This window comes from Pezoporus wallicus, unplaced genomic scaffold, assembly GCF_028554395.1.
Source record: "Pezoporus wallicus isolate ANWC-B61680 ecotype Strahan unplaced genomic scaffold, APGP_CSIRO_Pwel_v1 contig_7842, whole genome shotgun sequence".
NCBI classification, from domain to species: domain Eukaryota; kingdom Metazoa; phylum Chordata; class Aves; order Psittaciformes; family Psittacidae; genus Pezoporus; species Pezoporus wallicus.
The window spans coordinates 43052-65309 of NW_026638766.1; the positions used below are offsets into that span (position 1 = coordinate 43052).

General features: G+C 43.3%; 1 protein-coding gene across 6 annotated transcripts in view; it reads right to left on the reverse strand.

Annotated features, from left to right (window-relative positions):
• REEP2 (receptor accessory protein 2) overlaps positions 1-21137 on the reverse strand; it is a 35292-nt gene extending 14155 nt beyond the window's left edge. The window contains exons 1-10 of one of the 6 annotated variants that reach the window (XR_008972529.1): positions 20964-21025; positions 20629-20701; positions 14824-14900; positions 13590-13658; positions 13265-13385; positions 12596-12709; positions 12080-12227; positions 11313-11470; positions 7073-7740; positions 3965-7039 (exon numbers count right to left, since the gene is read on the reverse strand). Coding sequence is in view for 5 of the 6 variants with exons in the window: in XM_057412410.1 (XP_057268393.1) it covers positions 7666-7740; positions 11313-11470; positions 12080-12227; positions 12596-12709; positions 13265-13385; positions 13590-13658; positions 14824-14900; positions 20629-20701; positions 20964-20995 (867 nt within the window). In the remaining variant the exon portion in view is untranslated. Of the gene's footprint in view, positions 1-3964; positions 7741-11312; positions 11471-12079; positions 12228-12595; positions 12710-13264; positions 13386-13589; positions 13659-14823; positions 14901-20628; positions 20702-20963 lie in introns of those variants that run through there. The other 5 variants (XM_057412410.1, XM_057412411.1, XM_057412413.1 and 2 more) reach the window with 5 other exon arrangements.
• Between the last annotated feature and the right edge of the window lie 1121 nt (positions 21138-22258).

The following is a 22258-nucleotide window of genomic DNA, read 5'->3' on the forward strand; positions in this document are numbered from 1 at the left end:
TTGCTGGTGGGTTTTTTGTTTGGTTGGTTTTACGAAGTCTGACAATAAAGAATCCCCAGTTCTAGTCTAAATTCTATTTCTCTTTCCAACCTTCTGGTATGTCCTGAACCTTCCTTCAGTTTGTAAACCTCCATTTAGGATGCTGAAAATAAAAGACCTCCTCTTTCTCAAAAGCAGAACAAATTAGGTTCCTATTAGGATTTCCATCTATTTTGATATGCAAGGTCAGATACTCTACATACCTCTTGCTGCTTCCTGTGCAACCTTCTGGCCTATCAGCCACTCCTCCCAGTCCTGCATTATCAGCAGACTTAGAGAGTACACTCTTGTCCCCTCATCCAGACCACTGTGAAGATGTTAAAGAGGACTGGACGCAGTGCTGAGCCCTGGGGTATGCTGATAGCTGCCGACCTCCAATTAGGCTCCCTGGGACTGATTACCACCCTCCAGGCCTGGCCATTCAGCCAGTTTTTATGCACCTCATTCTGCTCATTTAGCCCATACTCCCATCACCTGTTCTATGAAAATCTGATGTGAGATAATGTCAAAATCCCTTGTCCCTTTATGAACTTGTACGGTCAAGAAATAAGGTAGTCAGAGTTTTCCCTGAAATGCTTGCAACAGTAATTAGATTGTGACTGAAAAAAACCCCGAACAACCAAAGAATGAACCTGTCCTTCAGAATGTCAACTCTCTGTTGCCATGGTCACAAATTATCATAGTAACTGTCAGACACGTATTTTTTAGACTAAAATTGCTTCTATTTTGACAGAATACAGATCCAATTGAAAGAAACTACTCATTCTTACAAGGAAATACTAAACAAAAAATCAGAGTATAAATTATGGCAACACTACTGAATAAACAAACTCAAAGTGGCTAATCGCAAAAAAAAAAAGGGGGGGGGGGGAAGATAAGTCACAAACACTACCATATTTCCAGGAGCTAGAAAATAGCTTGAGTGGACAACAAAAAGATTTGAGGACAGGTATTCTGTAACACCATAATCTCAGCAAGCCTCACTGGAAAGTGGCTCAATTAGAAAGCCCAGCAAGTTTAAACAGCCTTGGCCAGGGGTTAACTGCAGTATTACTCTGTATTTCTTCATCAGAGCCCCAGTTTATCAGTGTCATGTTCCCCCCTCTCCCTCCCCCAGGTAAGACTTTCACTCTCATACACAGGAAATACTGACATTCAACCTGTCAGCTGTTACCAGAAAAGTCTCTGCTCTCTTTTCCACGACTGTATGTTATACCCTCTGGTGGACAACATGCAATTCACAATCCTTCCCTTGCCTTACGGCCTTTAGATCAGCACTGTGCTAACACGAACTTTGTCATGAAAATGTCATGAAAATGTTGAATCAAAACCAAGTATTGCTACACAGCCTCTAATTTCTGCACTTCAAGGAAGGTCCTTCAAGTAATCTTTACTGGGCTGTCTCAGCTCCTCCATTTTCTTACTGGGCTTTCATTCAACCCACACTGTCTCATACATAGCTCAGCACGCCTGAATTTAGATATGAATTAACGGACACATGTCAAAGTAAAAGTTTCATTTATCTCTATATGGCATTCAGAACATTTGAGAAATAATTTAACAGAGGAGTCAAAGTGAGGAGTCCATCACCTCAGTGCTTTCCCAAAAAGGTAGCAGCATGAATACAAAGGGTTTGTATTCAATACCAGTTTGACGATCATAATCATTTACCTCCTAATTTTATAAAGTCACCAAAAATGTTCAACTTGCTTGCTTTTTGGTAAGTTACTAAGCAGTACTTATGATAAAAACTTAGTTCCCTTTTATGTAAAAATCTTACATGCTTGCCATGCAGGCTCAGTCTCCTCCCTGAGCTGCTGCAAAGAACATGACTGAATTCCCCACCTTTGATAAGTCAGTATAGCAATGTATTTCTACTGCTGCCACAAATCTTCTAGTCTCAGACAAGCTATGTATTACAGAAGACTTGAACTGTTGCTCCTCTAGAGTTCACTCATTTTTGCAGCTTTTCCACAAATGTTATTTCTAACATTTGGCTAAATACAGACACAACGCTCTTGTCCAAAGGGTCTGCAGTAAACATATTTCAGCCAGAACCCACTGCAAGAAAAGGGAATGACATCAAACTATGCTATCAGCAAGAGATGCTCAGATTCCATCTGGGAATCCAGCCTTAGGCCTTGTTGTACAAGTGACTGCACGATTCTAGGTCACAAGATTAAATAATGGGAAAATGCTAAATTTGAGCTCTACAAGACAGGATTTTTCATGTCTCCACACTCAGCAAAATGCAAGTAGTCCTTTGCTTCATGAAAACATGGGAAACTTAACTGGGTCATGAAAGGACAGGAGCTGAGAAAGAGAGCATGAAAACACTGTTTGCTTGCAAGGGTTTTCAGAAAGGTTTTCAGCAAAGAAGCAGAGACCTAAATTTTTCCTGCAAAACTGCAGAAAAAAAACCCACCAACTTGCCACTGTTTAACTCATTATTTTAAATTCTCATCAGAAATAAAGTGCTGGCAGTTCTGGCTTAATTTTGGGATTCTACAGACAGCTGTGTGTATGACCACAGCAAAGTCCAGCATTTAGTTCATCCAAAACTGTAGGCTTGGGGGGAGGGGTAGTTGCCCAGATGGAAGATATCCTCTGGAGCTCCCTCAACATAGCTACTGCAAAGTCATGCGAGACACCTGATACTCATCTGGTCCTCCCTGTAGATCAGCTGCCTGCAGAGGTTAAATTCAAACTTTATTGCTCCGAAGTGATGAAAGGTTCAAGAATCTCAACGTATGTTGCTCAAGCCCAGCTTAGAAAGGATAAGACAGAAAAGAGAGGTGCTGTAAGAGAGGAATCAGGCTCTGATCTATAGAGCACAAAGTCTAAGTATTGCTCGAGGATCAGAAGAGCAGCAGCATTTCCTGGACAACTCTGTACTGTACAGAAGACAGGTTCTTAGCTGCTATGAAGGCTTACTGTCTACTGTTCAGTTGTTCTCACAAGTTACTCTGAACACTTCTTAAGATCTCTTCTGAAGCCTGCAGGCCTGTTAACAATACCTGTAAATAATGTAAGACCGAGTTATGTTGATTGCATCCAGTAATAGTGCCAAATTCCAGATTAAAAGGGAAGAGGAATCCTTTCTCCAGAATAACACTGATGCACATTCCCATACAGCATACGCATTTCTGCACAATCCACCTCTCAAATATTAAACTCAGTAAGCTCCAGACCACAAATAGCACACAGGAACTCCTGGGCAACTGGTCCTAGAAGCAAGGAGGTTGAACTAGATGATCACCAGAGGTCCCTTCCAACTCGACTGACTATGATTCTACGAGATTCTATGAGTTCATATAGCTTCAGAATACTTTGCTGATTTTCCATGTATCTGACTTCAGAGGCAACTCGGAAAGCAGCAGCACAAGATATTTCAGCCAGGTGGCACACTGCAAATTTTTAGTGGCGAAGGCAAGAAAAGCTATACTACTGACGAGTTAGAGAGAGATGTGATTCAGCAATTCCCCAGCAAGTATCAGAGTAATGTGACAGTACAGTGTCCCCATCAGAAAGAAGGGCAACAATATTCACCCCTCCCCAGATTTGTCTCTTAGGCAATAAGCCACACTTTCCAGCATTATATGCAAGTTTGGAAGACAGACAGGAGAACTCAGCTCAACTCAATATCTGCTCTCAAGCATACAGTGACACTTCACAGGTAACATGCAAACCTCCTTGATACAATGCTATGTGCAGATCAGAGAATCAGTGGAGTATTCCATAGTTATCCAGCTTTCCTCCTAAGGCACGGTATTTCCCGCTGATTAAGATGGCAAAGAATAAACAACAATTTCTGGGAAGTTAAGATTCTCTAGAAATCTTGCTTTTCAAGGCAAAAATGACTTGGCCATATATTGTGAGGGAGTCACACTTTCGAGAGGGATGTATAAAAGAAGAAAGTCCAGACTGCAAAGGAACAATGATTGGAACTCAATTCACTAAAATGGGGGAAGGTGTAGCTTCCCCAGCACAAGCTTTGCAATTTTAAGAACACTAGCATCCCTCTAATACATCCTCTACCTACCAAGGAAACTAGCTTAAAAGAAATCAGAACCCTGGACCCAGAAACATCAGGCTGGAGAATCAGAAACTCAATAAAGAACAGTAAGAAATTAAGATGTTGAGTTTAAGTGTAAGGTTTAAAACCTGACAGTAGTCTCTTCCTATTTCTTACTCACCGTGGAGGATACTGCCAAGCAAGTAAACACTGTTTCCTTTTATGCAAGAAATCATTAGGTTTCTCAGATGGGAAACCACATTTCACTATTGTCTCTTGCAACAGCAGAACCCTGATTCATAGTATTATAAAATGTGGAGGTACAACATTTCTTTCCAAAAGGTGGCCATGGCTTTACTTTGTATCTCATGGTACAGGTATTTCAGGCCAATTTTTAGGCACACAAAATTTGACACATACAACCCCCACCCCTCTTGCAACTTTAGGTATTATTTTCTCTCTTATTTTCAATCTCTGCCCAGGCATATTAGGAAGGGGGTATGAAGACTTACTGAACACAGTGGGTTCTACTGCTGGGTGAAGATGTAACCATTTGCTTAATTGCACAATGAAGGTCACAGATGATACTGAAGAGAAACATTTCCGGCTGAACTATTCCAACATTTCCTGCTGAAAACAATGAGTATCAGCTGACAAAAGCATTTTATCAAACCAGCACATTCAGTGTTCTCATTAACAAGGGAATTTCTACACAAAAATATGCCATCCAATGCAGAACTGTATCTAGCAACTCACTAAGAGGTCACATGGGTGGTGGCAGATGTGCAGAGGTTTTGGTCAAGTGGAGCACAATCCAGCAGTCACATTTCTACTGGAAGAAGAAAATAGTGTCCATGCTAAGATATTTTGCTTGCTCTGGGTAAGTTCTGCTGCTTGACATCATCAGCTCTGTATCACATACTAGATAACAGTCCTTAACTCTACTTCAGACTGTGTCTCTTGCAACCAGAAGTCATTTAATTCCCTTGTACAACAAAACTCACAAGTAAGACTGACGCATAGCCACAGGCTAATAACATCAAGCAACAATGCTAAGTAAAAAATACTTAGCTCAAGAAGACAAAGGTAAACACAAATGCCAAAACTGAGTCTTCAGAAATTCTTTTTGTGCTTCAAAGAAGGAACAGTTACTACAAATGAAGAGATTCCAGAAAACATTCTGGAAAGCCACTCTATGAAAGCAGAGCCATCTGACATATCACAACACACGCACAAGGAAAGTGCACAAGGATCAGCATAAGGGGAGACTAATGAATCCTTGGCTTCCAAATCAAATCCCTCACAATGATTTACACAAATGATTTGCTATGGAAATTTTTAGTTGGAAAAAAAAGTAATCCAGAAATGTGGTCATACAGATACTTGGTATATAGAGAATAACGGTTCTCTTTTATTCAGTACAGTAAAATCAAGGACAGCAATTCCTCGCAACTGAACCTTCCCCATAATTAGTAAAGATTTTTATCCCTTAGATGGAGAAAGAACTTTCCTCTGGAAACAGAAAGAATTCCTGCTTCAGGACATGCTTTGCATGTACTAGTGAGACATGTATGCACTGTTTGCTAACAAACTAAAAAAACAAAATACTTGCCTTTTTTTCTTTTCTTTGTGAAACTCAAACCTTGAAGCCACACCAAGGGTTTTCTCCTGCCTTCTGGGTAATTTAGGACAAGTATTTCTGGGAAGATGCAAGTTTGTGACATGCTTTGTCAAGACTTAAATTTAAAGCTACAAATAAAACTAACTTAATTGTTTTCTTAAAATAGTAAATTTGTAACAATTTTCTACCAGGACAATAGGAAACAAGAAAAAAATTCAGTCCTCATCTTCAACTTCACAAACTGTTGAAGGGCTATTCTTTAAGATAGAAATACTTGTGTACTATTACTTGCAGAAGAGCTTCTATACATCATCAACAGCAAATTACGGGGCTCTGTAAACAATCCGCTGTAATTTAAGAAATGTGACAGCAAAAGATGTGGGCAAACACAAATGTCTGCGTCTAGAGCCAAGAATGATCTTCAGTAGGGAAGGAGGAGCCAGGTTCCTCTGATAACTAGTTTCACTAAAGATTGAATGAATACTTGACGATCTTAGACAACCATGTCTATAATGGTGCTCTCCCATTACAGATCTCAACAGGAACCCCACTCATCTCAAATGCCCACTGACTCTGTTGGCAGTTGTACAGGGGATCTCCCCTTAACAATGTTCAAAAGCTTAGACTCCAGTATGGCTTGGCATGATACAAATTTTCTCTGCAACACTGCAATTTAACTCCCACAATATATATATACACTACATTCAGTGTAGTTCTGTCCCAAGTGTTACATACTGCTGAAGTCTTAGGACATTGATAAACATGGCACATGTTTATCAAAGAAACATAGAAAACTTGTTGAAGGGCTGCAGTAGGATAAAGCAAGAGGACTCATTAATCACTAATGTTCCTTACTCCCTGCTTTTTACCCCCCATAAAAGGAATCCTGAAATTAGCAACATTCATACATCAGCTATTTATTAGTTCTCATACCCTGATGACTGGATTTCCTAAATCCAGTAGAGGATAAGGGCTCCTGAAATTCTTAACATGCCTGCAGACTACACTGAGATTTTCCCCAGTCATCTGCCAGAATGAAAAAACTTTCTGAAGGAACAAGCATCAGGATGACATGGAGTTCAACCACTAAATGGCAAAGCAACAGTCTCCCTGCCAACTTCTCCCACCACATGAGACTCGCCTCACACTGATGGTATCACAGGAATCAAAATGAACAACAGAACCTGAAATAAAATTCAAGCAGCTTCAAAAAGAGCTGAAATCTTACGAATGCCCAACTTTCTTTTTCAGTAGTTAACTGTTACAGTTATTACGGTAACTACAGTTACAGTATCTACTTCACCACAGGTGCATTTAAGAGCACATTTTCTTCATTACTCAGTTTTTCAATTATCTCCCTTCACCTTCCAGAAAAAAATTAAAACCAATCTCTTCACCTTCCAGTACTAGTAATGTGTATCTAGCATACTCCTCCCATGAGCCAGTCCGTTAGATTCAAAAGCACTCAGCATACATCATTTCAGTCACCTTCTCAAAGGGGATGGATATGATTGGTTTCAGTCCATTCTTAAGGAGGATGATTCATTGTGGGCACTTCTTCACAACACACAGCTGCAGAAGAATACCCAGAGCAAGACAAGACATTTTAGGAAGCCACTCACCCCTGTGGAACTCCAGTGTCTAATATTTTTCCAGCTTCTGTGCAAAGGATGTCTCTAACCCTAGTCAGTTCTCCCAGCAAAGACTCTCCTCAACTAGGTTTATAGAGTGAGAATTCCAAAGCAACAGGCTATGTACAGACATATCAACATTCCCTCCAACAGCGGGATGAAAATGAGAAAATTCCTGAGGATGTGTATCCTCTACTGCATGTTCTGAATCCCAGCCTCCCCCTTGCCTCAGAATGAGCTCTACAAAGCAGTATCTGTTATGTACATGAATCTCAGCTCCCTTCCTTTGGAAAATTTCCCCTCAAAAGTGACAGGTAAATCCCAGGACAGAGAGAGGTGCTGGGGAAGGGAAGGCTGTCTTAGGATGACTCAACAGAAGCAAGAGAGCCTGCAGCCTTCTTCTTGGGACGGGCTTTGACACTTCTTACTGGAAGCTGAGGAGAAAGAAAAAGAGGCATCTTGGGTTAGTTTAACACCTAAATGTCTAACAGAAAGATACAAGAATGCAGAGTGAAAACAGAGGACAAAACAACTATAATATGATGACCCTATTCATAGACTCGCAGACTGGTTTGGGTTGAAGGGATCTTAAAGTTCATCCAGCTCCAACCCCTGCCACAGGCAGGGACCCCTTCCACTGGAGCAGCTTGCTCCAAGCCCCTGTGTCCAACCTGGCCTTGAACACTGCCAGGGATGGGGTAGCCATAGCTTCTCTGGGCACCCTGTGCCAGCGCCTCAGCACCCTCACAGGGAAGAGCTTCTGCCTAAGAGCTCATCTCAGTCTCCCCTCTGGCAGGTTAAAGCCATTCCCCTTGGCATGTCCCTATGGGCCCTTGTCCAAAGCCCCTCTCCAGATCTCCTGGAGCCCCTTTAGGCACTGGAGCTGCTCTAAGGTCTCCCCTTCAGGAGCCTTCTCTTGTCCAGGCTGACCCAGCCCAGCTCTCTCAGCCTGGCTCCAGAGCAGAGCTGCTCCAGCCCTCGCAGCAGCTCTGTGGCCTCCTCTGGCCTCACTCCAACAGCTCCACATCCCTCTTGTGCTGCTGCCCCAGAGCTGGATCAGGACTGCAGGGGGGTCCCACCAGAGCACAGTAGAGGGGGAGAATCCCCTCCCTGAGCTGCTGCTCACGCTTGGGGGATGCAGCCCAGCACATGGGGGGGGGGGGGGGGGGTCTGGGCTTAAGTGCATGATGAAGCTGGGTCACGGGGAGCTTCTCATTGATCAACATGGTAAAGTCTTCCTCAGGACTGCTCCATCCATTCTCCACTAAGCCTGTATTTGTGCTGGGACTGCCCTGACCCAGGTGCAGGACCTTGCACTTGTTGAATTTCATGAGGTTCACACTGTCCCACCTCTCCAGCCTGTTCAGGTCACTCCGGATGGCATCCTGTCCCTCCAGCATGTGAACTGCACCTCACAAGTTGGTGTCATTGGCAAACTTGCTCAGCGTGCCCTCAATCCCACTGCCCATGTTGCTGATAAAGATGTCAAAGATGAAAATTCATGTCATCTGTTTTTTTCAGAAAAGCTATTTAACCATCCATTTTGGTTTTTTTAGTAACCAAATCAGTCTGAGCATATCCGTCAAAGAGCAACCAGAAGAGTAAGACGTTCTAAAGCTGGGCAAGTATGATAATAAAACTGAAGTCAGCTGTCTTGACAAAAGATTAGACATAGTGATATTTCTAACTGGTACCATTCACATAACACTTCACTGTTATAACTTTTGTGCTTCTTGACTGCAATCCCAAAGACAATTATCCGAAAGATGTAGAAATATCTTAAACTGGTTTGCACACTTTAGTCCAGTGTCTTTCATTCTAGATATTGGCAAGAAGAGGGCATTTATGATCTGTAATGAATTCAGACCTTCTGGGCAATTTCAGACATCTCAGTTCAAGGTCTCCTACAATTCCTACATTTGAACTAAAGCTCCAAACAGACCAAGCATAAGACCCAATATGCCTGCAAAAGGGCTTTACTGGAATTTCTGTATTCAGAATAAACAGCACTGAAGAGTCGTTACTCTCTTTCCATGATTTCACTTTAAAAATTTCTCCCTAGGAAAGCTTAGAATCAAATGTTGTTGCTCTGGTTTTCACATACAGTCTAATATGCTAGAGAAGAAAGAAGAGGGGTCAACTCAGAAGTAAGCCCTGGGCATTAAAAAAAGATTCAGTCTGATTTTAAATGCATCTTTATGTGTACATGTCCATCTTTGAAGATATTCAAAAGCCATTTGAACATGGTCCTGGGAAACAGGCTCTAGATAGCCTCACTTGAGCAGTGGGGTAGGACCAGATGATCTGCAAAGGTCCCCTCCAACCTCAGCTATTCTGTGATTCTGTTATAAACGGTACTTAATCATACGCAAAAGTTTCCTGTACATTGTAAGATGAGGTTAACAGTACAACTAAAAATGATGCTCTAAGCAATTACTTTCCACCAAATAATTCAATATTTAGCCTGAAAAGCTCAACAATGTGAGCCTGAGCTGAATCAAGCAAACAAGATCACACTGCACAAAAAGGGACAACCATTTTATCATGTGCAAATCAAACAACAAGAAACATTCAAGTACGAGTCAAAACCTGGAAAGAAGCACCTCAAAAGACTGTTAAGCTAAAATGACTCTTGTACACAGTTGCCTTTATTTTCCTATATGGTTTGTTTAATAATAAGAATACAGGCAACTCATGCCCCATCTGAATGGCTGTAAATATCCTGGATCAAGCCATGGCATACAGAGGAGATAGCAACAGTGACTAGTTACCCGAACTTCTAGACAAAACCCTCAAGGTGGGGAAGGAGCAGGATGGGTGTGGGGAGTGTTGAGGAGGGGGAAATTACATTTTCCCCATATCTAATATGCAGAAGTCCAGGAAGGCCTAACATTAGTTCTAGGCACATTAGTTCTAGGTACAGAACTAATGTATTTTAGATGAGAAGAAAGAGCTGTCCCAGGGATAAATGTCACAGTAGTATTATATATTCAGACTGTAACAGTCAGGAAAGAAGAGACAGTAAACAAAACATGTTAAAAATATCTAATGCTCCCACTCTTCAACACAAACCTGAATGAAAGAGAAGCGAGGACCTAGCTTATGACAGAGGCTTACAGGCATGATAAAAATACAAAAGCTAGAGACTAGTACAGCAAGTAGACAGCAAGTCCTCTGATGTAGGATTCAACTAGCAAAGACTGAGTCCAACAAAGTTAGAATCCTAGAATAGTTCGGGTTGGAAAGGACCTTAAGATCACCAAGTTCCAACCCCCCTGCCATAGGGGGGGATACCTCGCACTCCCTGGGCAACCCATTCCAGTGCCTCACACCCTAACAGGAAAGAATTTCTTCCTTATATCCAATCTAAACTTCCCCTGTTTAAGTTTTAACCCCTTACCCCTTGTCCTGTCACTACAGTCCCTAATGAAGAGTCCCTCCCCAGCATCCCTATAGGCCCCCTTCAGATACTGGAAGGCTGCTATGAGGTCTCCATGCAGCCTTCTCTTCTCCAGGCTGAACAGCCCCAACTTTCTCAGCCTATCTTCATACAGGAGGTGCTCCAGCCCCTGATCATCCTCGTGGCCTCCTCTGGACTTGTTCCAACAGTTCCATGTCCTTTTTGTGTTGAGGACACCAGAACTGCACACAATGCTCCAGGTGAGGTCTCACAAGAGCAGAGTACAGGGGCAGCATCACCTCCTTCGCCCTGCTGGTCACGCTCCTTTTGATGCAGCCCAGGATATGGCTGCTTTCTGGGCTGCGAGCGCACACTGGAGCCGGCTCGTGTTCATTTTCTCATCGACCAACACCCCCAAGTCCTTCTCTTCAGGGCTGCTCTGAATCTCTTTGCCCAACCTGTAGCTGTGCCTGGGATTGCCCCGACCCAGGTGTAGGACCTTGCATGTAAACAGCTTTTAAATGCAGTGAGACTATGAAGCCAGAGCCTTCCAACAAACCTCACAAATCAACGTATGTACTGGGAATAATTTACCCACCAGCTTACCTCAGCTTTCATCATCTTCTTAGGAGTTTTGAGACTCTGGGTACGTTTAGGAAGTTTATCTCCTGCATCTTCATCTGATGGGTCTGTTCTAGTCTCCAGTGGGGTTCCATTAGACCTCTGTGCCATACTGCTCTCCTCTCCTGAGGAGTAACAGGAAGCTAAGCAATAAGAGAGAAAGTTTTAGCAAATACTTTTTAAGTCCAGGCAGTAACTCAGAACTGCCCACCGACTCACTTACTCCCTGCCCCTTCCTCCCCCCACTCCCAGAGAGGTGGGGAGGAGAATGGAAAGAATGTAACTCCCATAGGTTGAGATAAGAGCAGTCCAATAACTAAGGTATAACACAAAACCACTGCTGCTACCACCAATAATAATAATGATGATGATAAAGGAAATAACAAGGGAAGAAAATACAACTGCTCGCCACCCTCCGACCGATACCCAGCCTGATTCGAGCAGTGATCTGGCCTTCTGGGTAATTCCCCCCGTTTATACAGTAGGCATGACATGCTGTGGTGTGGAATATCCCTTTGGTTAGTTTGGGTCAAGTGTCCTGTCCATGCTTCCTCCCGACTTCCCCTCCTCCCTGGCAGAGCATGAGACTGAGAAAAGTCCTTGGTGAGAGTAAACATCACCTAGCAACAACTAAAAACATTGGTGTTATCAGTGCTGTTCCCAGGCTGAAAGTCAAAACCACAGCACTGCACCAGCTACTAAGAAGGAGAAAAAAATCCTTTTACTCCTGAACCCAGGACAGTGTTCTGTACCTGAATCCTCAATGGTTTCAAGAAGACTCCCACCAGATGGGTGCAGTTGAGGCTCCCGGCTGCGCAGGTGCACAGTATCTTCATCCCGGATAAGAGTGAGATCCTGCATGCTGAAACTTCGCAGCTTCTCAGACAAAACTCCCTGGCCCTAAGATGGCAAAATAGTAAGGGTCAAGGGAACTTCGCCTTCACCAAGATCATCTCACATGGGATCATTCAGAAGAAGAGAAAAGGTGTCCTATTCCCCAGTAGGGTACTCTGGGAAAAGAGAAAAGGGAAAAAGAAAAGTATGCTCCCAAGACCAAAAGAAAAGAGGTTAAAGCAAAATCCATTCCACTCTTCCTCACTTTTCTTAAGGCAAAGGATGGAATTAATCACAAGGCAAACTGGAGGAAAGGAAAAGTAGATTGGTGTCCACAGGTACCAGCATCTCTAACAAACTCATACTACTAATTGCTGGCACACAAAACTAAACTTCTGGGGGATTCCTGAATGTTACAGAAGGTGTTGTATTACCTTTGCAGCTGCAGTAACTGCTGCATTGGCAGCAAGGTTTAACCCTCTCTTGCCAACTCGCATCATGGTTTCATAGCTCTTGTCACGAGCCTGAGTAATGTATTCATCGATTTCCTAGGAAGGTAATGTGGAACATGGCATTTAGCTGCTTGTTACAAACATAATCAAAGTTCCCCCACCATCACCCTTAAAGCCCCAAAGCTCATCTGGACACTTTCTTCCAGACTACCATCAACAGCTGTCATTGATCACGTAACTGAAGCTTCTCTGCTACTTACAGAAAGCTTGCAAATGCAACTTTTCCTCGAAGTATGCTATTTCCAAATTGTAACAACCGAAACAAAGGAGCTGCTTAAACTGACAATGTGAAAAAACAGCGTAACTACAGAACATGCTGCTCATATTGTAATTCGAAGAGCTTAACTACTGACAATAAGGGCTCATGACACTGCGTTAGTCAAACATGCTTTCTAAGCATTAGGCAAACGACTGGCTATGTTACAATTTTCAGTAAGCTGCAGGATGCCACTGCTGTCAGAGAGAGAATCATTCTACATCGATTAATGTCAGCACAAGCACGATTCCTGCATTTCAGTTTTTATTGCAGCATAACTGAATCAAAAGTCGGTCACCTCCCAGACAGGTCAGTATCTTCTAACAAGTGAGTACCTTCTCCTTATTGGAGAGCGTTGGGTGCACAAACTTCCTGTAGAGGACACTGGAGCCCTTGGTGTAAGGGGAGAGCAGCCAAATGACAAATGCGATTTTCAGCTCGAAATAAAAGGGAAACCTGAGAGAAAGGGGTGGGGGGAGGAAGAGCGAGACAGAGAGAAAGATGGAGAACTGGTATCAAGATTAGCACAGGGACAGATGGAGACAACTGGCAGAAAGCAGTACAGGCAGAAAGAACAAAGACAAGATATAACGGCTCAGAAACAAAAGAATCAATATATCAGGTCATAATAGCAGAACCCTCTGGAATCCTAGAACATACCTGCTCCGAGTCTCACTTAGTCTTTCATCCATAGCCATGAAAACTCCATAAACAGGGCATCTCTCAGCCCTGCAAACACACCAAATTACAATCTGATAGCTACTCTCATCATTCTGAAGTTTGTTCAGAGAGTATCCCCTGGCTATTAATACTGCATTACTTTACATCTCATTTTCCAAAGTTTTCAACTATGACCTCCTTTTTTCAAATGGAGAAAAAGAAATCTGAAGTTCCTGCTAAGGCTGATGGCTCAGTTTCTGAAGCTTCCAGTAGGTACTCCACAGATAACACTCTACAGGAGGATCAGTGTAAATAGAAAAGAGCTGGCAGCATGGACATCTCATCTCTAACCCTCACCCAATAAAGTTTCTGGGAAGAAACAGTAGCAAAGACCGAAACCAGTGAACAAAAACTTTCTTTCTCTGTTAGTAGTAAGAGACTTCTGGTTTTAGCAGTCCATTTTAAGCATGTGAACAAGCCAAAGCTCTTGTTCTTTTTAGATCTTTGCCTTTGAAAGTTTATGCAGGAAGAGGCAAAACTGATGAGTGCTTTTGTGAGGCATGTGTGGCCATTTCATGTTTCTTTAAGAGATAGAATTCTTGACTAGTATTCTGTCAGAGATGTACGCAAAGCTCAAACACTAAAGCAAACGAAGAAACTGAAGACTGCCTGTTCGGAAGGTTCAGTTGAAGACATGTAATAGTGATTTGTCATTTTTGGAGGCGTCCATATTGCCAAGCACAAAACACAGCACTGCAAGGATTAAGAACCTGCTTCCCACAACTCCACCCCACTCCCACTAGTAGAAGAGAATTTAATCATGGAAAACACCTCTCGGAGCACAGAGGTGCATTTGATCTGCTCCTCCATACAAGGGCCTGGCAAAGCAAAACAGGCCCCTTCCTTCTACCATCTTTTTTTTTGTTTTTAAGTATCTTTTATACCTCTGTTTCTCAAACTTCACCAGTTCCAATTAAGTCTCTCAAAAATGTTTGAAATTATGAAGATCCTCTTACAGACGCTGCACATTTATTCCAACTGTTTGCCAGTACAGAAGAAAGGTAAGACAGCAACTACTACCCACAATATCTGCAAACCTGCAGACTCTTCAGAGGGACTGAAAATGCCTAAAGAGAGTTTATTCTTAGCATCCTAACACTACTCCTCCCTTCTTTAAAAAGCAATCAAACAAGCAACCCCCCCCCCCCCCATCCCATACTGCCAAGGAACTCACCAAGAAAGAACAATGTCTGTAAGTGTTTCTGCAGTGGTAAAAAAGGCAAACACAATCCAGTACATCATCCACTTCACCTGCAAAAGAGCAACCACTCAATACATATCCATCAGAATCCAGAAAAAGGCAAAACGTCTTCTCAGTAAAAATGACTCATCATCTCCACACATTACGATGAATTCCACAACAAGAAGGGCATATATTATCAATAATGGAGGAGGGTCCATACTTAATGGTACATTATAGTTTGGGAAAACATGTAGTATTAATGTGCTCTAAATGCATACAGGTACACTGATGAATGCACACCCTATTGCAGTACCATGAGCAACGGTGCAAAAGCCCCAAATAAGCTATCTAAAAAGAGCAAGCAGTTCACTTCAAGAAGTTATATTCTTTCATGTATCATGATTATTGTAATAAATACATACACACACACAAAAGTTTAAACTGTAGCCCTGTATTTTCCAAACCACAAAACCAAGAGATATAGGACTTTGCTCTTATTAGTAAGCATTATTTGCCTTAATCATTATGCCCAGAAATCACAGAAGCTCTTTTTAAATAAAGGCTCGTTAAGAGAGGTAAGAAAGCAAAAAACATGTCACAAACTCATCTTCCTGTTTAAGGTCTACTTTGTGCTGTTAAGGTACATCTGTATGCCCGTCATCTATCTCCCTACTTTCTCACACCTTTCTTCCAAGCAGTAGATATTTCTTTCAAAGCAAACATAAAATAATCCCCCATTAACACACACACTCTCCCCCATCCTGTTTTAGTAGCAAGTCTCTGAATCAGCTGAATTATAAAAACTGCTACCCAAAAATGCCTAATAGTAAAAGAGTCGATATCTTATGTGGGAAACTGCCAGTTTTCTATGCTGTTAAGACATAAAAATAAATAGCAGGTAAATGGAAAGAAGAGGTCACCTTTGCTAAAATCAACTTAGCACTTTTAGTGTCATCAAGAATAGACATGAAAAGCAAATTGAAGAAATTCCACATATTAAAGCCACACATTAATCCATGTATGAAAATTACATGAACAGTTTAGTGACAGTCTTTGTTACAGCAAATGAAGTTATAAAAGCAGTTATCTCCCCAAACTTGTCTGTGTTGGGGAATTTGGTGATCTGTTCTTGAAAGAGCTTCCAAAACTTCCTTAACAAAACCCCAAAAAAAACCAAACAAAAAACCCTACAAAAATTATACTGCATCCAACTCCTCTAACACGGTGGATGGTTCTGAAGATAGTGATCAGTAGTCCAAATTATTTCCACTTTATTATGTATTTTTTCACCACAGAAAGTAGCAAAACTTGTATTTTATGGTGCTCTCCTGCCTTTAGTTTTGCCCTTGTATCATCCATTTGAACAGGACCAGGCATCATTCACTCAAGTTCTAAAGCAACTCTATTAAACAAATGTTTAACTCTTCAATTCAGCAACATAAATCAGCTCTTGTATGAAAAAGCGTGTGAATAATAATAAAGCAAAGGTGGCAAATAGGGATCCCAATGGGCGAGAGATTTCAGAGAAGCTACATACCAGTAAATCTTACTTCAATATTAGGCAAAATGAAGGCAGTAATAAAAACAATTAGCACATATTTTGCACTATAGGAGCGCAAGGTCATATACCTGGGTCGGGGCAATCCCAGGCACAGCTACAGGTTGGGCAAAGAAGAAATTCAGAGCAGCCCTGAAGAGAAGGACTTGGGGGTGTTGGTTCATGAGAAAATGAACACGAGCCGGCTCCAGTGTGCGCTCGCAGCCCAGAAAGCAACCGTATCCTGGGCTGCATCAAAAGGAGCGTGACCAGCAGGTCGAAGGAGGTGATCCTGCCCCTCTACTCTGCTCTTGTGAGACCTCACCTGGAGCATTGTGTGCAGTTCTGGTGTCCTCAACACAAAAAGGACATGGAACTGTTGGAACAAGTCCAGAGGAGGCCACGAGGATGATGAGGGGACTGGAGCACCTCCTGTATGAAGACAGGCTGAGGAAGTTGGGGCTGCTCAGCCTGGAGAAGAGAAGGCTGCGTGGATACCTCATAGCAGCTTTCCAGTATCTGAAGGAGGGCTATAGGGATGCTAGGAGGGACTCCTCATTAGGGACTGTAGTGACAGGACAAGGGGTAACGGGTTAAAACTTAAACAGGGGAAGTTTAGATTGGATATAAGGAGGAAATTCTTTCCTGTTAGGGTGGTGAGGCACTGGAATGGGTTGCCCAGGGAGGTTGTGAGTGCTCCATCCCTGGCAGTGTTCAAGGCCAGGTTGGACAGAGCCTTGGGTGGCATGGTTTAGTGTGAGGTATCCCTACCCATGGCAGGGGGGTTGGAACAAGATGATCTTAAGGTCCTTTCCAACCCTAACTATTCTATGATTCTATATAATTAGGAATATGTTTTTTTCAGAAAAAAAAAATTAATTTCCCAAATGTAGCGAAATTCTTTGCAGGTTTCCATGGCTCTTGATACAGTGCTTCCTTCACAGGCAGGGCGCGTTTCTACAAACTTTCTGACAGGCCTGAATAAACACTCAAAGAAGCTAAATTGTCTAGGATAAAAATGAAGGGACTCTTGAGGATTAACAACTGGTTAAAAGAGAGGAAAGAGAGGGTAAAAATAAACTGCCATTCTTCACAACAAGGAAGGTTACCAGTGGGATGACACATGAATCAGTGTTGAGATCTGTGCTGCACATCTTCTTGAAAAGGTTGTGAACAGTAAGATGAAAAAATGTGCAGAAGATACTTTCCTATATAGAGGATTAGGTATGAGTTGATTCAAGAATTCAGAAACGGATACTGATGGATCTCCAGTTGACATTTTGTCACTAAATATCATTAATACCAAGTAATGAACTTAGACTATCTGCTTTTTCTTAAGTGAAAACTATTGTGATAACATAAATTAGCTCATGCCACTCAGAAGTGGTCACTGTAGACAGCCTGATGAAACCGTAAGCTCAGTGCTCATTGTACATTTTCATTCTGCTAACAGAATGCTAGAAGTATCAGAAGAGGAACAGAAAAGAACAAAAAACACTGCTTTGTTACTATTTAAATACTCTGTGTTCACATCTTTGATACTGGGCAAAGGTCTCTGTCTCCTCCTGCCATCCTTAACCCTATGCCCTGCAGTCGAAGACGAAAAATATAGCTCTTAAATAAACTAGAAGGATTCAACTTCTAGCTCTAGAAGTCCCTGATGTGCAGATGACCAGAAACTAGAACATCTTACGATGTTTCTTAAGTAACAGATTACAAACATGTTCAAAAACTGAGGGTCAAACCAGGCCATGTTTTTCTTCAGTCCATTAAAAGGAGTCGCATCTTACTGCTCAAGCTGATGACCACCAATTTCAGCTAACTGCCCAGAGTCTCCCAAGTTGCACAAAGAACAAAAACAAATTCAGTAAATGCATAAGCGTAATTGGAAGGTAGATTTGACCAAAGGTGAAGATGACACGTAAGAAAGAAATTACTTTTAAACTACTCTGAGCTACTAGGAGCAATCTGTCACAGGTGCTCAAGGATTTCTCAAATTTGTATCATGGCTGGGGAAAAGAGAAAGTCTGCACTGTACTCTGATGCCACTGATGGACTGCTTGTGGTAGCTTGGTCTGCATCAACTCAACCTTCAATCCTGTAGGATCTGTCTCCCCCACCAACACTGGTTCTTAAGCACTACAAGCAAATAGTATTACATAGACACAGCTGGCTCTGAAAATGCAGAGCACATCATTCAAGTTTTCCATATGAAGAATAGTTTGAACAGAACAGCCCCCTGCCCTGTTTTCCAAATAAGATCAGTTTTCCCCCCATCTTATGTTAAGGAAGAAGCCCTCCAACCATAAATGACTTAGGCAAACACCAGTCCAATGTCTAAATTCTTATTTCTGATACAGTCCTCTCAAAGAGAAATAATTTATAGTATAAAATCAGATTTAGCAGTTTAAATACGTTTCCTTGAGCCAACTCCAGTATTTTCACTGAAACTAAAAACAAGAGAGAATTTTCTGCTGTAGCAAAGCAGAACTATGTACATCAGGAAAACAGTCTCAATTGAATGTTAAACAAAACCCCAAAATGAATGCCATACTTTTCTACATTAGCCCTAGTGGGCTCACAACCAGATGATAAATTGATATTATTGTTAAGATAACTTTATGATACTCAAGTACTGTGTCTTATTTCTTTTTTGCCATAAGATTAGAGAAGTCTTACAGTAATTTAGATAACATCTACCAAAAGAAAATCAGATTCTGCAAGGAAACACAGCATTTACGTACCTCCACAGCTAACCTATCCACAGAAAAGACGCAAGTTTTTGCTGTAAAGAATAGCCACACGTTCAAAGGCTCCACATTTACCAGGTCTTTGAGCTCCAGAACAAGCAAACTCTGGAGTTTCAAAAAAAAAAAAAAATTTCTTTTTTTCCCCTCAAGTTCTCAACAGAACAATTTTAAATTCTGAAATCTGAGTCTGTCTTAAAGTCAACACAGATTCCGTGGCTGGAACACAACCATTCCGTGACACTCATGAGCCAGAATAAAATTCTGGGTAAAAAAAAAAAATACGCATTTCATGCAATAAATGAAGGTTACAGGCAACAGGAAGGAGAGAGGAGAGGAAGGCCAAAGAATACAGTATACAATACTATTTCATACATAACTTCAAAGATAACTATGAAGTCACAGGATCATGCAATTATCCAGATAGTTTCTGTTATACTTTCTTTTCAGTTTCTAATTTCATAATTTCAACATTTAGTAAGGCTCTTCATATCTCTGACTGTATCTCTAATACTCACTCAAAACTGTATCAGTTACCTCATGAACATTCATATTTTGACTTCTCTACTGAAACTGGTATAAAAAGCCCTCAAAACTCAAGAGCAAACCCCAAAATACTTCAGCCAGATGTTGTGGTTTGTAAAGCTGTCCACTATGAGCAAGACTCTCACCTCAGCTGGCATCTTCTTCAAAAAACAGTAGGCTGAATTTTAAGCCAGCACATGGGAAAGGTCTAGGCAATTCTAGAGGACAGAAGAACCATGAGACAGAAACGGATCCTGCAATGTTTATAGCCGACGTGTTATTTCTAAAGGAGCAATCAGACTGAGAGGGATGAGAAGTCTCAGACGGCACACCAAGGCAATACTGACAAACTATGTGCTATTCACCATTTCTTCTCCATCAGGTTACTTCTTGCTCTAGATAACAGAAACTCATCCCACCCATAAACCAAACAGCTCTTATCTCCACTGATCAACTTAGAATACCCCTTCTGTACGAAGATGACACATCACATCCCTAAAAAGCATTTGGTGTTTTAAATGCGGTAACTGTAATGACGATGTAAGACAGGGTAAAACCGATTCCAGAACGGAAGGAAGATAAGGCGTTGACTAACAGAGAACACTGATCACAAGCACGGCTGGCAGGGAGACACAAACCAAGCAGGATTACTCAGCTTTTCGGAAGACAACGAAAGTTCTACTGAAAAAGCTGTAAAGGGACACAGAGTACAGACGAGACGGGAAAAAAGAATGTGCCTTGCACCTCCACCTGCGTGCACTGCGCAGCGCTCCCGCCCTGCTCCCTCCTCACTCAGCATCCCGCGAGAAAAAAACACATCTCCTCCGTTTCCTCCCGCCTTCGTACGCGCCCTTCCCCGCCAACTTCTCCGAGCGCCGGGGGCTGCTGCCCGCGCAGCCGCGCTGCGGGGCCGAAGCCCCGGGGACAGCCCGGAGCCGCCGCGAGGGGCGGGAGGGCGCTGCGCCGGCGCGGCCAGCCCCAACTCACATATTCCTTCACGTTCTTCGTCTTCACGGCCTTGTAGGAGGAGTACGCTGGGTAGAGGGTGCCGAAGATCAACCTGCGAGAAGAACAGACCGCTCAGCACCCCGACCGCCACCTGCCGCAACCGGGAAAAGGCCCCGGCCACTCCCGGCGGGACGCGGGTGCCCCGCGACTCCCCCAAGGCGGGGCTCGTTCGCCCCCTCCGCAACACCGCCCTTGGGCCGCGCAGCCCGCGCGGGCTCGCCGCAGCCGCCCGCCCCGCAGTCGATCCCGCAGCGGCACCGCCGTACATGCCCCGGCCGCCCCGCACACCCCCGGCCGCGGCCGCCCGCACTCACACCACGAGGCGGGAGATGATCCAGGAGACCATGGCGGCGGCGGGAAGCGGCTCCTGAAGGGCAGGGTCCTGCAGCAGGCGCAGCCCCGCCCTGGGTGCCTGAAGGGGCGGAGCCGGCGCCGCGGAGGGCGAACGCTTCCCGCATCCCGCCCCGCGCCTCTGCGGAGCCCCCGGCGCTCGGCTGCCCCCCCGTGCAGGCGGGGCCGTGGGGAGCGCGAGCGGCGGTGGCCGAGCCTCGGCAGCAGGGCCGGGGAGGGCAGCGATCGGAGCTCCCGGCACGGTGGCAGCAGCAGTATGCACAGCGTGAGAGAGTTACCGAGGGGAAAGCGCCGAACTAAGACCCGGGGTGGCTCGGAGACAGAGCAATAGAGACCAGGATGGGAGAAGCCATCTTCTGTAAAGGCGCCTCCTCTGGGCAATTCAAGGCATCAGCAATTAAGCTTAAAAGCATTTTAAAGGCCCACGGCTTCCACGCAAAGCCGGACGTAAACCAAAACTAACTCGTTGTCAAAGCGGAGGGATGAAGGCGTCGTAGTCTCCATGATCATCCGGTGCTCTTGTTCTTGGAAAGCTCAACGGAGACCAGAGATTACTTAACTACACAGACAAGGCTGAACGGGGAAAGGAGCGTGAAACCCCCTTGTTGTGGGGCGGGAATGTGCATGCTTTAGCATACCAAAAGACCAGAAATTGTTACATTTCAACAACTCCGCCAGAATCCCCGTCCTCAGGCAGTGCCACAGCTAATGAATGGGCCGCTTCTGCCTCCCCCCCCTCCCCCCGGTAGCCTGTATGTGCATTACAGCTGATGGAGCAGGCCCTGTACACAGATTCCTGATGATGTTGACCATTATGTAAGCTGGTTTTTAATTAAAAAAAATTATTTGCTGCTATCGTAGCTCTTCTGCTACCAAAAAAAACCCAACCCAACCCTGAAGGAAGGCACTATGGCAAAGTCTCATCACTTGCCAAATAGCCTGTATGAAAAGAGACCAAAGAAAGAGTAAGAGCAAAAGCAATGAGCTGCTTAGAGAAGAATCTTCTAATGAGTGCATGAACTTTAGTATAACGAGCAAAGATGAAAAATACAAAGTATTAGCAACTCTCCATTACATCTAAGAGTTGAAAAAACAAATGTCTCTACACACAGTGACAAAGAACATTTTGTCATAGTCTGCTTCTGGATATGAATGGCCACAAAATGATTGCTAAAGGGGCTGTACAATTTACACCACTGATGGTGCAACTGACTTACAAACAGAATAAAAGGAATCTGCTCTTACCTCCAAGTAACTC